General features: G+C 37.1%; 1 protein-coding gene across 1 annotated transcript in view; it reads right to left on the reverse strand.

Moving 5' to 3' along the window:
- ZNF385D (zinc finger protein 385D) overlaps positions 1 to 14,418 on the reverse strand; it is a 446,378-nt gene that overhangs the window by 356,160 nt on the left and 75,800 nt on the right. The window contains exon 2 of the mRNA XM_074838710.1: positions 2,307 to 2,585. Coding sequence (XP_074694811.1) covers positions 2,307 to 2,585 — 279 coding nt within the window. The remainder of the gene's footprint in view (positions 1 to 2,306; positions 2,586 to 14,418) is intronic.

Raw genomic sequence — 14,418 nt, forward strand, 5'->3', positions numbered from 1 at the left:
AAGAATTATTAGACCATTAACCTGGACACTGAGGAAAAACAGCTGACTTCTGTGACCATCAGACTTCTACACAAGAAATACCATTCTCATAAATAAAGCAACCTACTGACATACATTGAATAAACAGTACTGTGCATGTTTAACAGTTTTTTCGGTTACATCAGTGACCTTCAAACAACATCATTTGTGTGCACATGATAAACTGAAAGGATCAAGTCATAATTTCTTTTAGTCATGGTCAAATGACACTTGAGCTTGATGGGGTCTCATCAACAAAACAATCAGTAATCGATAAAACATTGACCATATTTCAGATATACTAGTTTTGACAAAACTATTATTGTGGACGGTCTGTCACATTCCAATTTCTACTTGACTTAGAAAATGGATCTCAAACAGGGTCTCTGTTCAAAGTGCAGTGAGGGTGGTTACTGAAATATTCAGTTTTAACTTTTAGCAAGAAATATTTAATATTCATCTCTATTTCATTCATAATGTTCAGTTTAAAAAACCTGAAATCTCAAGGTTTGGTGACATGGGAAAATCACTTCCTTATTCTCTTCCCTAAGTTATTCTCTCAGTGGAGTGTTACTTTTGATGATACTCAAAGAGCTGATAGATTTGAAAAGCTTCAAGTTTCAGGCAACCCCCAAAATAACTTTGAAACAAAGAGCTAGACAGTCAATCAGCTATTTTCTGACTACAAATGGATGCAGCTACAAATGACATAGGGATAATTTTAAGGAGGAAATAAGAAACATGCCGCTATACTATTACTTTGATCCTCTCTAGATCAATGTTGAAGCATGATTGAAGCCCTTTGACACTAATTTCAGCATTGCTTAATTACTAATTCTTTCATTACTATGGATTAACGCAGATAAATGAACTGCAGAAACGTGCTTTCTATCATTAGCAAAACTGTTGTGCTAATAACAACAAAACAATTTTACCTTAATTGAAGATAGCAATAACATTAGACTGTGCCTATTTGGTTTTAGAAAGAATGCATTTGTGGATAGCCATATTACAGTTTTAATCAATTAGGAAATCAATCTTTCTTTACACATTTTCATAGCTCCTACTAATGGTAGTGGTATTCTTCCTAAGCCTGAACTATGAGCAGTGCCAAAAGTTATAGTCCTACCACTTAAAGATAAAACCGTGTTCAGTGTTACGGGTTTTTGGTTTTTTATTGTTTTGTTTTAAGGAAATGAGCAACACTTTGTACATAGAAAAGCACTCACATCCAACACGCTTCTGCAACATACCCATATTATTCCCAACTCTTAAAGCCAGGACAAAGCACAGATTATTAAAATACCTCTTAAATCCTATCTAAGGATTAGTGTTCTACATGTCCTTCTGCAAGTGGGGCAGGAAGCAACTCATGGCACAAAATATTAAGTAATGTGTGTGGTCTGAAGAAAGTAAGTCTGAAAATCCGAAGTACACCACATTAAGACCATCATTTCTGCGACACTGTGCACAGAAGCAAATAGAACAATACAGTACAACTCTACCCATAGTACAACAAATTTCAGTACTACCTGTTATGAAATTGAGAAAAACTATAACATAGTAATATGCTTTTTCTTGTCAGGGATCGCTGTTTGTCTCTAACGTCTGATCTACTTTTGTACATAAAGCCACAAACATGTTTTTCTTTGAGGTGTACAACTCACTCTGATGATAGGAAAACATGCCACCTACTACAAAATGCTTTTCTCAAAGCTGTCAATGAAAACAGTTCAAATCAAAATAACCTTTGTTCCATCTCTGTTTGACTTCAGTCATGATCTTTAAACAGACTTATGCTAGCTATGGGTTGAACCCTGAATAAGCAAACTAAAGTGAAATGAGTTTGGGAATGTATTTGTTCTGTGTAATGTATTTGTTTCAATTTATTTTGCAACTGTCTTACATTCGTTAAAAGTAAACATACCCCTAACAAGTATAACCTTTCTAGTAGACCGTGAAATATGGAATATCACTGATTATGCTGAAAACCATCAAAATGCAAATAGAATGAGAAAGAATCTGAATCAACACCATCAAGTAAACAAAATATAAAATGAAAACACTTGTAACAACACAGATGGTATACCCTTAGCTATTTGCCAGATTCTCATGCTAGTGATGACCCCAAGCACTCTGAAGTCATCAAGAGCCTTTGCCTTAACTTCAAAGAATTTGTTGGTTGAATTAAAAAAAAAAGTTTAGACTCATATATATTGACATTACTGAACATTGCTGCAATTCCCACATCAAAACATGGCAAAACGTATGTATATTTTAATGCTTACCATTATCACTTTTGAGATTTCCATTGCTGAGCTGTTTTAACCTCTTCTGATGGGATTTGCCATTGTAGTGGATTTGTGCCTGAGCAGCAGAGTTCAGCTGAATGTTACAAACATTACACAAAGTGAAATTGGTGTGTTTCTTTTCTCTCTCCTTCTTTTCTTCAGTGCCATCAGGTGCTAATTCTTTCTCACCTTCCCTTTCTGGGACAGATGTGAAATCTGAATTGTATGAGTGGTTATCAACTGGTAAATCAGGGCTCCAGGGCTTCTTCATATTTTCTGGGGGGAAGAAAAAACATAAGAAGGAAAATTTATGAGTAATATAAAATAATATACACAAGATTTACTGGTTTGCAGATGTAGAAAAGGCAAAAAATCATCCTTTGTATTTTCATATTTCAACACTATATTTCCACTCATGTATTTTGCTTTCTCTTCATATGTTTTAGTTCTGCTGTGTAACTTGAATAACTTCACAGCCACTCAAGTGAATGTCTTTGCATGTTCAGGGGTACTATTAAGTCTATCACTGGAGTCAACCTGTCACAGGTATTTATTTTTTTAAACTTTTTTTTAATTATTTCTATCTTTGCCCTCGGTTAGTTTAATTATTTAACAATTATACTATGAAAAGCAACCTTACAAATGCCAAGTCTCAGTAAAGTCTGGATGAAGCTTATGACAACTTAACTCTCATCTTCTGTGGGAAACTGTATTGGGTGCAAGTGTCCAGGTGCTGGCAGTGGGGGCTGGAGGGCAGCCTTTTTGAGACAAGGCCAGGAGCTGTCCCATGCTGCTCCAAAACTGACCCATCAGTGCCCAAACCTGAGCCCATCAGCCACAGGTGTGGCACCTCTTTGATAACATATTTAAGAAAGGGTAAAACCAGTGTGCAGCAGCTGAAAAAATGCAAGAGAAACAGTTCTGTACACAGTGGAAAAGAAGGGGGGGGGGGGGGATGTGCTCGAGGCACTGGAGCAGAGATTCCCCTGCAGCTCATGGTGAAGGCCATGGTGACACAGGTTTACTCCCTGCAGCCCATGGAGGACCACAGTGGAGCAGAAATCCATCCTGCAGCCCGTGGAGGACCCCATGCCAAAGGAGGTGGACGTGCCCTGAAGGAAGCTGCAGCCCATGGAGAGCCCATGCAAGAGCAGGCTCCCAGCAGGGTCTGTGGTCTGTGGAGAGGAGCCCAGGCTGAAGCAGGTTTTCTGGCAAGACTTGTGATCCTGTGGGGGATCCACACTGGAGCAGTCCTTTCCTGAAGGACTGCATGCCATGGAAAGGACCCATGCTGGAGCAGTTTTATTGAGAATTGCAGTCCATGGGAAGGACCCTCACTGGAGCAGTTCGTGAAGGACTGTATTCCGTGGGAGGGTGCCCATGCTGGAGCAGGAGAACAGCATAAGGAGGAAGGTGCAGCAGAGATGAAGTGGTATGGACTGACCACAACCCCTAATCCCCATCCTCCTGCACCGCTCAGGAGTGGGGGGAGTAGTACAGAAGAGTCAGGAGAGAAGTTAAGCCCAGGAAGAAAGTGGGGGACAGAGGGGCAAAGTGTTTTAGTGTTTTATCTTTGTTTCTCACCATCCTACTCTATTTTAATTAGCAACAAATTAAAACAAATTTTCCGCAGGTTGAATCTCTTCTGCCCGTGATGGCAACTGCTCCCTGTCTTCACCTCAACCCATGAGCTTTTCCATCTTATTTCCCCCTCTGTGCCCTGGTGTGGAAAGGGAGTGAAAGAGCAGCTGGGTGGGGTCTGGCAGCCAGCCAAGGTCAATCCACTACAGATATACAAGTAGTTATTGCAGCAGAAATATTTTATAATCCTCTCTAGGATTAAATCCATAAATTTCACTTTTTTTATATAAACTATACAATAAATAGGTCAGTTAAACTACACAGATACACTCCTACATGCAAATACTTCACATGACTAACAGCTACAAATTTGTAGCTGTTTTAGCACTTCGAAATGTAAGATGCATTTTTCAAGTTGGAAAAAAAAAAAAAGAAGGGGGGAGGATTAGTCTCTGTTTCACATATTTATATATTTTGGTGTACTGCAATTAATAGAAGAAAAAATAAATCCCCTATATTTTAGTCAGCTAAGCTTAAATGCATAGACCTCACACCTGAGTTTGTTAATTAGGTATTTAGCAACCCCTAGTCATCCCCTCTTCACTTTCTGTGAATGCTTTCAAGCCCAAGTGTAATCACTTCATAACCTGTCTGGTTTCAAAATAGTTCAAATAAACATGTTCTATTAGTTTCTTATTTAAACCTCCCAAGATTATGATTCAAGGATAGTTAATTTAGATTCAGCTAATACCAAATTGTAACAACTACAGCAATGAGAAGATAATCCCATCTGCAGAACTTCAAGTGAAATGAATGTAAACATGAGCTTCTGCAATTAAAGGTGAGCAGAAATGTCACAGGTGAAGAAGTGCTCTGTGCACAGCAAACCTAATTTACTATTCAAGGAGTGCAAAATGTTATACCAACTTAGTATTTTGATGAGACCTTTATATAGCATATAAATCTTTAAACTGCTTGTTCTCCCAGATTTAGTGAATAAATGAAGGTCTAGCCAAAGAATCTGTGTGACGAAATTACTGCAGCCTTAAATATGACGATACTATTTGGTCTCTAACAGACAAATCAGACAACCTCAAGACAAAATATACTATTGCAGCAACACAAGAAAATGGACTACAGGTGCCTTTAATCCCAGATCCAGACAAGGTTCAGTATCTAAAAATAAGTCTAAACCAGCCTTCAGATTTGGGTCCTATTACACCAAAATACTGCAAATCATTCTTGAGAGAGCTTAAAATATCATAAATTTCATCAGCTAAATGTTTTGCCAGCCCTCCCAAGGATTTAAACACATTTAGTGTTTCCCAATCAAATCATAAAGACAAATTTATCTAAAGATGCAAATCTAAAACCTATCAATTGTTCAAAACAGTTTCAATCTCAGTTTTCAGATGCTTGCTATCTAATTAATATTGTGTTCTTTTATGCTAACTAAACCCTATTTCATTTAAGAAAGCACAGACCTAGTTCTGAGAGGAGCTCTGCACTTGCAGTAGATTAAAACCTCACTCAACTAGTTCAGTCAATATTATGATTTCAGCTTTTGTGTATAGTCAACTCTTATCTAGGATTTTAGCTGCCCAAAGCAAGACATGAGAAAGCAGACTAAACAAGAAGCACATTAAAGTAGATATTCATTAAAATCAAACCTATTATACCAACAGTGTTGATAGAAACATTTATAGACAAATCACAACCATCCCATAAGATATTATGAGACTGTGGAAGCTTAGGAGAAAACCTGCAGTTTTTCTACAGCAGATCTATAGCATATGTCTCCTGATGGAAGGAGGAAGTTTCTCCTGAGGAAGCAGCAGCAATCCATCAACCTCTCAGTCTTCTGGAGTTTGGAGTGAAGAATATCTCCAGCAAAGAGAGCTATATTAATCTGTCTAAAATACTTTTAAATTTAGAAGGTCAGTCTTTTGATTAAAGCATTACAAGGATTAAAATGCTAACATGATAACACTAGTTTTACTGAATTGCTCTAGGTGACAGTAACTTTTCAGAAATCCCAGTTTATATACCTGCTGTACATTAATATATATATTTTGCATTGAAAACATTCCCCACTAGAGAGCAGTATGAATTTAAATTTACAGGTTCAATATATCGCTAGACCTATAGTGCTAGTCATATAGACATGAGATTACTATAATAAAACAGATCTTCTAACCAAGATGTAAGACTCTGTAAGCAAATATAATCTCGTAAATTAAACAAACATTGTACACTATGTGTACACATGTCTAATTCCTTTTGAAACATTTACATAGGTAAGCCGGCAGCCTAATAAAGTGTATTAGCATGTTATTACATCCTTCTAATATTCCAGTCAACACAGCCTAATCTATGCGAGTCTTATTTTTGGCATATATAATACTTTTGTCTTGCATTCTAATCATATTCCAGAAAGATAAATTATAAAATGCACACTAGATAAAGGCACAGTAAAATAATAAGGGAAATTCCATCTTGGAAATAAATGATTCAAACATCTACCATTTGATTTGTGCTTTCACTAGAAAGCTGTGATGGCATTAGAGCTGCAATACATTTTTGCCTACTGCTATGTCTCTCTTAAATCTGGAAGAAGAAGGGGATAATTTATAAGTGCGTACTAGGTGACAATTAGGAAAACAGAAGTTTCAGAATACATATTACAGTACAGTCTGTCACCATTTCCTTTACAGATACACAGTGATTTCTGAATATGTAATGGCACTACTAAAGGACTAAGGTGAAATATTACATACCTGTGCAAACCGCTCGAGCTGATGCTGCAAACCAGCATCACATAGCAGTAGTCAGTATATTGGACACAAATGGTTTGAGAAAAAAAAATCCCAAACATGAAGACAAAAAATTTTGTAAAAACAGAAGCAGTTTAGGATTAAAACATTCTGAGTACTTCTTACTCAATATTCCTTAAAGAACAAGGAAATAAAGATAGCAAAGGGTAAAGAACAGGGAGATATCCAACTGAGTATAACTAGCTGAGATACTTTTAAAATATAATTTGCCACTCCAACCAGTATTTTAAAAGAAAATTAAAAAAATAAATTTGTGAAATCTTGTAAAGATCCATCACTGTTTAAACTAACACAGATGAAGACTAATTCTTGCAAAGCAGCATTTTCTGTTCATGCCTGCATCATTGCATACTTCAATTTTCTGAAGTGAAACGTTTAGACAGCAATTTTGATTGGTGGGGGTAAGGAAAAGAATGCTTAGTTTATTCTATTGGGAAATTACATAGAATATGGTTAGAAGAAAACATTATAATCTTAATTTTAAAAGCAATTTTTAATTGCTATCATTGTCTTATTGGTTTGAACAGCTGATCCTATGTGGAAATGGATAGGCATTAAATAAAAACCCTCTTTCCCTGCCATCATATTACAGAGTTCATCTTGACTGTACCAGTTACATTATCTTATAAAGTTATCGGTTTTGCAGATTACTTTTTTCCCCCCTAAAAGAAGCTAAATTCTCAACCTTTAGGAGCTCTAATAAAGACTGCAGTGAACTAGAAATGAATGAGGAAGGCAACCAAGAACTCAAAATTTCAAGCCAATTCAAATAGCACTGTGGATAAATACTTACATCTATTTTCCCTGGGGCTCTGAACTCAATTTTGGCTTAATGATGCTTACCAGTAAAATGAACTTTGCATGACATTATAGGTTTGTGAAGTAGAAAACTGTCCCATGTGGAAAACCAGCACAACTACAGTTTGTGGTGTTTGCTGACTTAGCTAACATAGCTACTGCCTGGAGATTTCTCTTCTGAAATGTGCTTGAATGTAAGGGATTAGAAATTACATCCTTCCCATGAAACAATCCTTACCTTCTTAGCTGCAAGAAAATAGCATGCTTTCTGTTCAAGGAAATCAAAAGGAACTTTGCTCATTTGTATTACAATTAATTGTTTTGTTTCCAGACTGTCTTGTCAGCATAGAACTATCCCAGTCACTGTGACTTTGACCCTGTGTACGTAACAGTCAAGTATGTTGGGTACACTTAAGAACCCAATGGAGTATGAGAATCCCAGAGTGAGAGACTGCTATGCAGGTAAGTCAGTTGTATTCGATGCAGACCACTTGCCACCGATGAATGACACAGTGTATCTTAAAGAATAACTCCCTGTCTTCTTCCCAACAAGTCACTACAACAAATACATTCCTGTAATAGCTGAAGGACAGAAAATGCAGACAGGGCATTAAGGACAAAAGTCCCCTAATTACAATATTCAAGGATTTCTAATATTTCATTCTAAAATTGTGAAAGACATTTAAGCGACAATCAAAAATGCAGATGCTTGCATCTCAGTTAGTCACCCCAAGACTCTGCACTTGCTGTAAATCTCACCAAAGGGGCCTATGGAAAGAGTCATCTCACTGCAAAATAGACTAAAATTAAACAGTGAGGTGTTTTGTTCTTAGAAACATGTATTCCCCTTCCTTTGCAGATGTCTATGCTGTAGATCTCAAGTTAGATGGGAGGAATCTCACTCTCCCTGCCATAACAGTCTCCTCAAAAGTTAAAAGAGCTGAACTTTTGCAGGAAATAATAAAACTCAGTTTTCAGATCTCAACAGATATCAGCTGCTTCCAAAGAAACTGTTGCTAGCACAATGTTTAAAAACAAAAAATAAAATTAATCGCTTATCAAGATCCTATCTTTAATTATCACCTTGTCAGTTTTTACGTTGGGGGGAAATGTTACCAACACGCTACACAAAAACCCCTCTGGTAATAACTGGAATATTCAAATCTTTTCAAACTTCATAAATTGATGCTATATCTTTTAGGTGATAGGACATTACTGGTTGATGACAGCCATAATAGCAGGATGACCTTTGCGTCAGCCTTTTAAGAATCTCTTCCACACTGTGAGCCAATGTATGTGACAGGACCTATCCCAAACCCAGTACCTGTATGTGTTACTTGAAAATCCCTGCTGTACTTGTGATGCCTTTACTAAGAAGCCAGTGACAGCTAACTGCCCTTTGCAACATCTAGATTGACCTTACTGAATAAAATGTTGGCTCTAGAAATTTGTTCCTGGGAGAAGCTTAAAACGAACGTATTGCCATCTATTTCATACATGGATGGAGGGCACAGGACAGACTAGAAGAAGGATCAGGAACAATAAAATAAAATAGGTTTTGCTTCTTCCAACCCCTATTATCACTGGATGATGTGGTCCTGACACTGTAGCCTTCTGGTTTTGACCAGGGTTGCACCTGCTCCTGGTTTTGAGCCCAGAACAATTTAGGTCATGAATAGTCTATTTTACACATTGCCGTATTTTACACATTGCTGCTGTGGCAGTTACAAACATACAGTGCAAACAATGGGAAAATGGTGAAAGGGCACCCACGGTGAAAGCACTGCATCTCTGAAACACAGCTCCCTCCCAAATGACCTGAGTAACCTTCAGGATATGCTTCAGGACTCATCTGTTTTCTCTGGATGGAAGAATGAACATCATTTCAGTGGAAGAGCTACTGGAGAATGGGAACCTACTGGGACTGAAAAGGCTTTTTTTTAAAAAATAATTGATTTTTCAGGACCTCCTTTGTTCTGAGTCTTTCAGATTTTGCTGTCTTTCAGATGAAAATGAAATACAAAATAGTTTATAATACAATAAATGCTGATGTGGAAATCTGGAAAATACATGCATTAAGTATTTTTATGCTATTGATAGGTTTTTCTAAAACTAAGAGTTTTAGGACTACAAGAACAACCATCACTTGCTTTTAAAAAGCAAGGAAGAGTTTGTCAGGTCATACACCCAAGAGCTAAATTACTAGTCAGTAACTGCAGATAGAATTCAGTATTTCTTGTTGCTGTGTGCCTCATATAGCGCACACCACATCACATTTGAAGCAACTATTTACCAAATTTTCTCTTCAAAAAATCCACACAAAATACAGTAGAAGAGGTAGCTTAGGAGAAAAAAAGTCAAGTCAGGGAGAGAAACATCTTGTATTCCTGTTTATTGTTTCTCTGCATCCTTCCACCTCCTCCCAGTTTGATCACCGCTGCTAGCTGTTATACCACTTCAGTCATCCATGTGAATAATAAGAAAATCATAATCATCATCATCTCAGGTGATTTTTGTGAAGTGTAAGAGGAAAATAATCTCTTGAGTGAAAATTGCATCAAGTGAAAGAAATAAAGGCAGGTTCTCCCCACATGTTTATTGTTGGGGAGGGAGGATGAGGCGGAAGGAGACCAAGGTTATTTGGGGTTGGAGGACCTTATAAATTCATATCTATGTTCTTGGACTCCTCCCAAGAAATACATCTCTGCAAACTGAACCCTCTAAGAGTAGATTTTTATCCATTTGAAATAGGCTTATTGTATATTCATATACCTTGAGCAATAGCACAGAAAATAAAAGCCTGGGCTTTTGTTTTGTTTTGCCCGGAGAGCACTTAAATCTTTCAGGAAAGGCTGCATTTCAATACTGCAGCAAATGAACAGACTCCAGCCTATCTCCTGTCACAGCCACATGCACCACGAGTTCCTAAAGGAACTTATAGATGAACTAAACAGAAAAAGTTCATCATTTCTTGGTTCAGCAGATCCCTCATGTCAGAAGCAACCAACAGACATCTCAGTCTCAAAATATACTGCAGTCATTTTTTTAATTGAGTTCTATAAAAAGAGCTAAGCACTAATCAACACCATATGTTATTCAATTAGCTAGTAATACATATCTATTTCTCAAGCCTGTGCTAACATAATGGAGCACTTTGGGTGGTTTGGAACTATTTAAAGGCCAAGTAATTCATTTGCAAACATCAGCTTCTAAAATCTGAGAAGTACTACTGTAGTGACTTACAGCCAGAGCCAAGCCATGAAAACTCCCTCATTTGTTTTTTATTCAATTCATTTTCAGAGATGGTCCTTGTGAAGACACAAGATTTCTCCCTAAAGTAAGGGCCAAATAAAAACACAGGTTTAGCTATGTGTCTGGTACCCAGGCTCCGAGGGATGCTCTTCCCATGCAGGTAAAGCAAGCTGTTTGCCTCACCTCCCTCTCTCCACCAGTGGTATCTTGTGGTACAGACCTTGTACAGAAGGCAGTAGTTAAAACGGCAAAAGACAGAGCTAGCAAAGCTGTGAAGGCTCGGCCTACCAAGAAAATTTTTTGCTGCCGTGCACCCTGAAGCGCATGATTTTTTCCACAGTCTTCATTTCCACATTTGGGAATTCCACTCAGCCTCAAAACTTCTGCCAACAGCACTCTGAGTTGGCTGGACTCAAAAAGAAGGGACAGAAGTGTCCAATCACACAGACTGCCTCTACTAGACAAAACCTCAGGTTTAGCACTGTTTCTGAGAAGGCAGACAGTCAGTACAGATTTTAAAGGTCAGGAAGAAAATTACAGATTTTTCAAGTTATTAACTCTGAGCAAAATATGAATTGGACCATTTAGCAGGGTCCAGAGTCAGGTGTAAAGAAAAAAGGATGTGCGAAGGGAAAAGATGACAACTGACCTTTTTGACAGAACTACTGAAATTTTGTAGGTATTGGAATTCGAATCATAGGCTCATAGAATAATTTAGGTTAGAAAAGAACGTTAAAATCATTGAGTCCCACCATTATCCTAACATTGCCAAGTCCACCACTAAACCATATCCCTAAATGCCATGTCTACACATCTTTTAAATACATCCAGGGATGGTGACTCCACTACTTCCCTGGGCAGCCTATTTCAATGCTTTACAACCCTTTCAGTGAAGAAATTTTTCCTAATCCAACCTAAACATCCCCTGGCACAACTTGAATCTACTTCCTCTCATCCTATCGCTTGTTACTTGGGAGAAGAGACCAACACCCACCTTGCTACAACCTCCTTTCAGGTAGTTGTAGAGAGTGATAAGGTCTCCCCTCAGCTTCTTTTTCTCCAGACTAAACAACCCCAGTTTCCTCAGCCACTCTTCACAAGACTTGTGCTCTAGACCCTTCACCAGCTTCACTGCCCTTCTTTGGATGCGCTCCAGCATCTCAATGTCTGTCTTGTAGGAAGGGGACCAAAACTGAACATAGTATTCAAGTTGCGGCCTCACCAGCGTTGAGTACAGGGGGATGATCACTGCCCTAGTCCTGCTGGCCACACTATTTCTGATATAAGAATATAACTTTTGATTTCATAAATAAAACCCACCTCTTTCAGCCTCTTTCGATCAATTCCTTGACACAAAATCAACCTACAACTTGTCACCCAGATATCCTATAAGTGGAATATTCCACCTTAAAGATCTTTACTTTTCCTAGTACCTAAATATCCAGTCAAATCTTTATACCTCAGCAGAAAACAAGAGCATGAACAGTTGTTGGGGCGTAATGAGCAACTCATTTTTGCAGACGAGTAAGTTCTGTTCTTAACATTCTAATACAACCACTATCTACCGAGTAGGTAATTTTAAAATTAAGTTTCAATTAGTATTTGTTTCTATTTTGTTGATAGGTTATCTCTTTAGAAACACAAGTCACTTTTTTTTTTAGTTTTGTGGTTAAGTATTTTGCCAATATGCTGATGAAAATACATCTACAAAATGAAACAAAAAAATAAAAGGCAAGTCACATGAATAAGCTCTGTGGGAATTCTGCTTAAAAAAAACCCCACCACACCCAAAAAAAAATTTCAGAAAAAGAATGATAATTTTGAGACAGATAGTTCATCCCCTACAATCTGTTATGCACATAAAATGCAGCCATCAGACACTGAATAAAATAAACTGTCAATAAATGTAGTCATAGTCGTGAAGAGGAAATTAAAGGCCACAAGCAAAGGACTACTAAAATTCAGAATTATTTTTTCTTGTTTTCAATTCAGGAGGAATGTCAGAAGTTTGTGTTTTGTAATTTTTCTTTCATATAAGCAATTTCAGAAATCATTATTTTCTTGCAGTTTGCAAGATAATTTCTCAAGGTTGCCAGAGTTCTATGATTTGAATCCTCAAACCTTCTCAGGCCATAGGAAATAGCAATGTTTACCACATAAAAAACAGCTAAAACTTAAAAGTCAATCTTCCCTCTCTTTTTGTTATAGTTTTGTCTTAGGGAGTTGCTGTGTGGATATTTTTTAAACAAAAGGCCTTTAAAACAAAAGAACCATAGAAGAGCAAAAGAGCAATTTTTAATGCTTCAATCAGTTACCTTTTGGAAGAGACTTCCAGGTCAAACAAAATGGTGTACATTCTGTCTCCCTGTAAATGCACTTTTACAAACACCAGTGTTAAAAAAAGCTTGCAGAATTAGGGTTCATATTTGAATATTATCATTTACACTTTCACAAAAGTAATAATTTTTTCTGATCGTCTGCTCATTATAAAATACTCAGGTAGCTCTGGCAGCATTTACAAGTGTAAGGATTTTATTATTATTATTTTATTGCTTCATTACACCCACTGGGCTATTTAATATTGAATTTAATGGAGAGCAGATCATTTTCCAAGCAATGCAAACACATCAAGGTGAAAGTCTGTTGTGTTTGGAAAGGTTAGCAGATGTTTTTGCAAGTGTATGTGCAAGTTATTGTCATTTATCTTATTCCTGCACCTTTGAATTGCATTCTCTTTTGCAAAGATCATGCATTTAGGACTGCATTCATAGCAATAGGAACATAACTTCTGCTAGTTTACAGCATGTGTTTTTTGGGGTATACTGTGCAGTTTTAATTGAGAACTATAAATATACCGTATATAACTTTAAAAGTATATACTTTGTCATGTTTTGACAGCCAACATCTTCATTATTGTATCTGAGGTCGATATAATGTTCTTTCATGTCAACTACAAATTTACCTCAATCTCTTCATCAATATTAGGGATTTAGAGATAAATGTCTAGCAAACTAGACTCTCCTTGACATGTATTAGTAAAAAAGTCTGAAAGACAAATTGGGAGATCTGGACCTTTTCATGTTTCCTCAGGATGACAGTATCCTACAGCAGCAGCTGAAGTCTTTTGTTACAGTCACACAAGACCAACATAGGGCTTCACTTATGCAGCTGGGGAATTATTTTAACACAAAGCCTATCTGTCTGTGTCACATTTCTAATAACCTTTTCATCACAGTACCCAGATGTAATGCATTTATAGAAATGCTTATGCATTAAAAATAAAAATGTGCAAAAGGAATCTAATTACTGAAAATACAAACTGGGATGATTTATTTTTTTATTTAAGATAAATTCAGGTGATTCCCTATTAGTGAATGCGAACATATTTTCAAGCTATGATTGCTATAAACCCATAGGGTGAGTGTATGACCCGGTAACATATCACAGAATACCAGGACCTAAGAGGACCTACTGGGCAATGAGATATTTACTGCAGTAACTTATTCCTTGCATTACTTTCCCATAAGTACAATTCACTCTTTTGTTGACTCTTGTGTGGAAAATTAGGGTAGGGGACATTGAGGAGAATTTGCTTATATTTTTCACAAGTTACACAATGAAAATATCTTTTAGAGCAAGCATAA

This window comes from Strix aluco, chromosome 1 (genome assembly GCF_031877795.1).
Source record: "Strix aluco isolate bStrAlu1 chromosome 1, bStrAlu1.hap1, whole genome shotgun sequence".
NCBI lineage: Eukaryota > Metazoa > Chordata > Aves > Strigiformes > Strigidae > Strix > Strix aluco.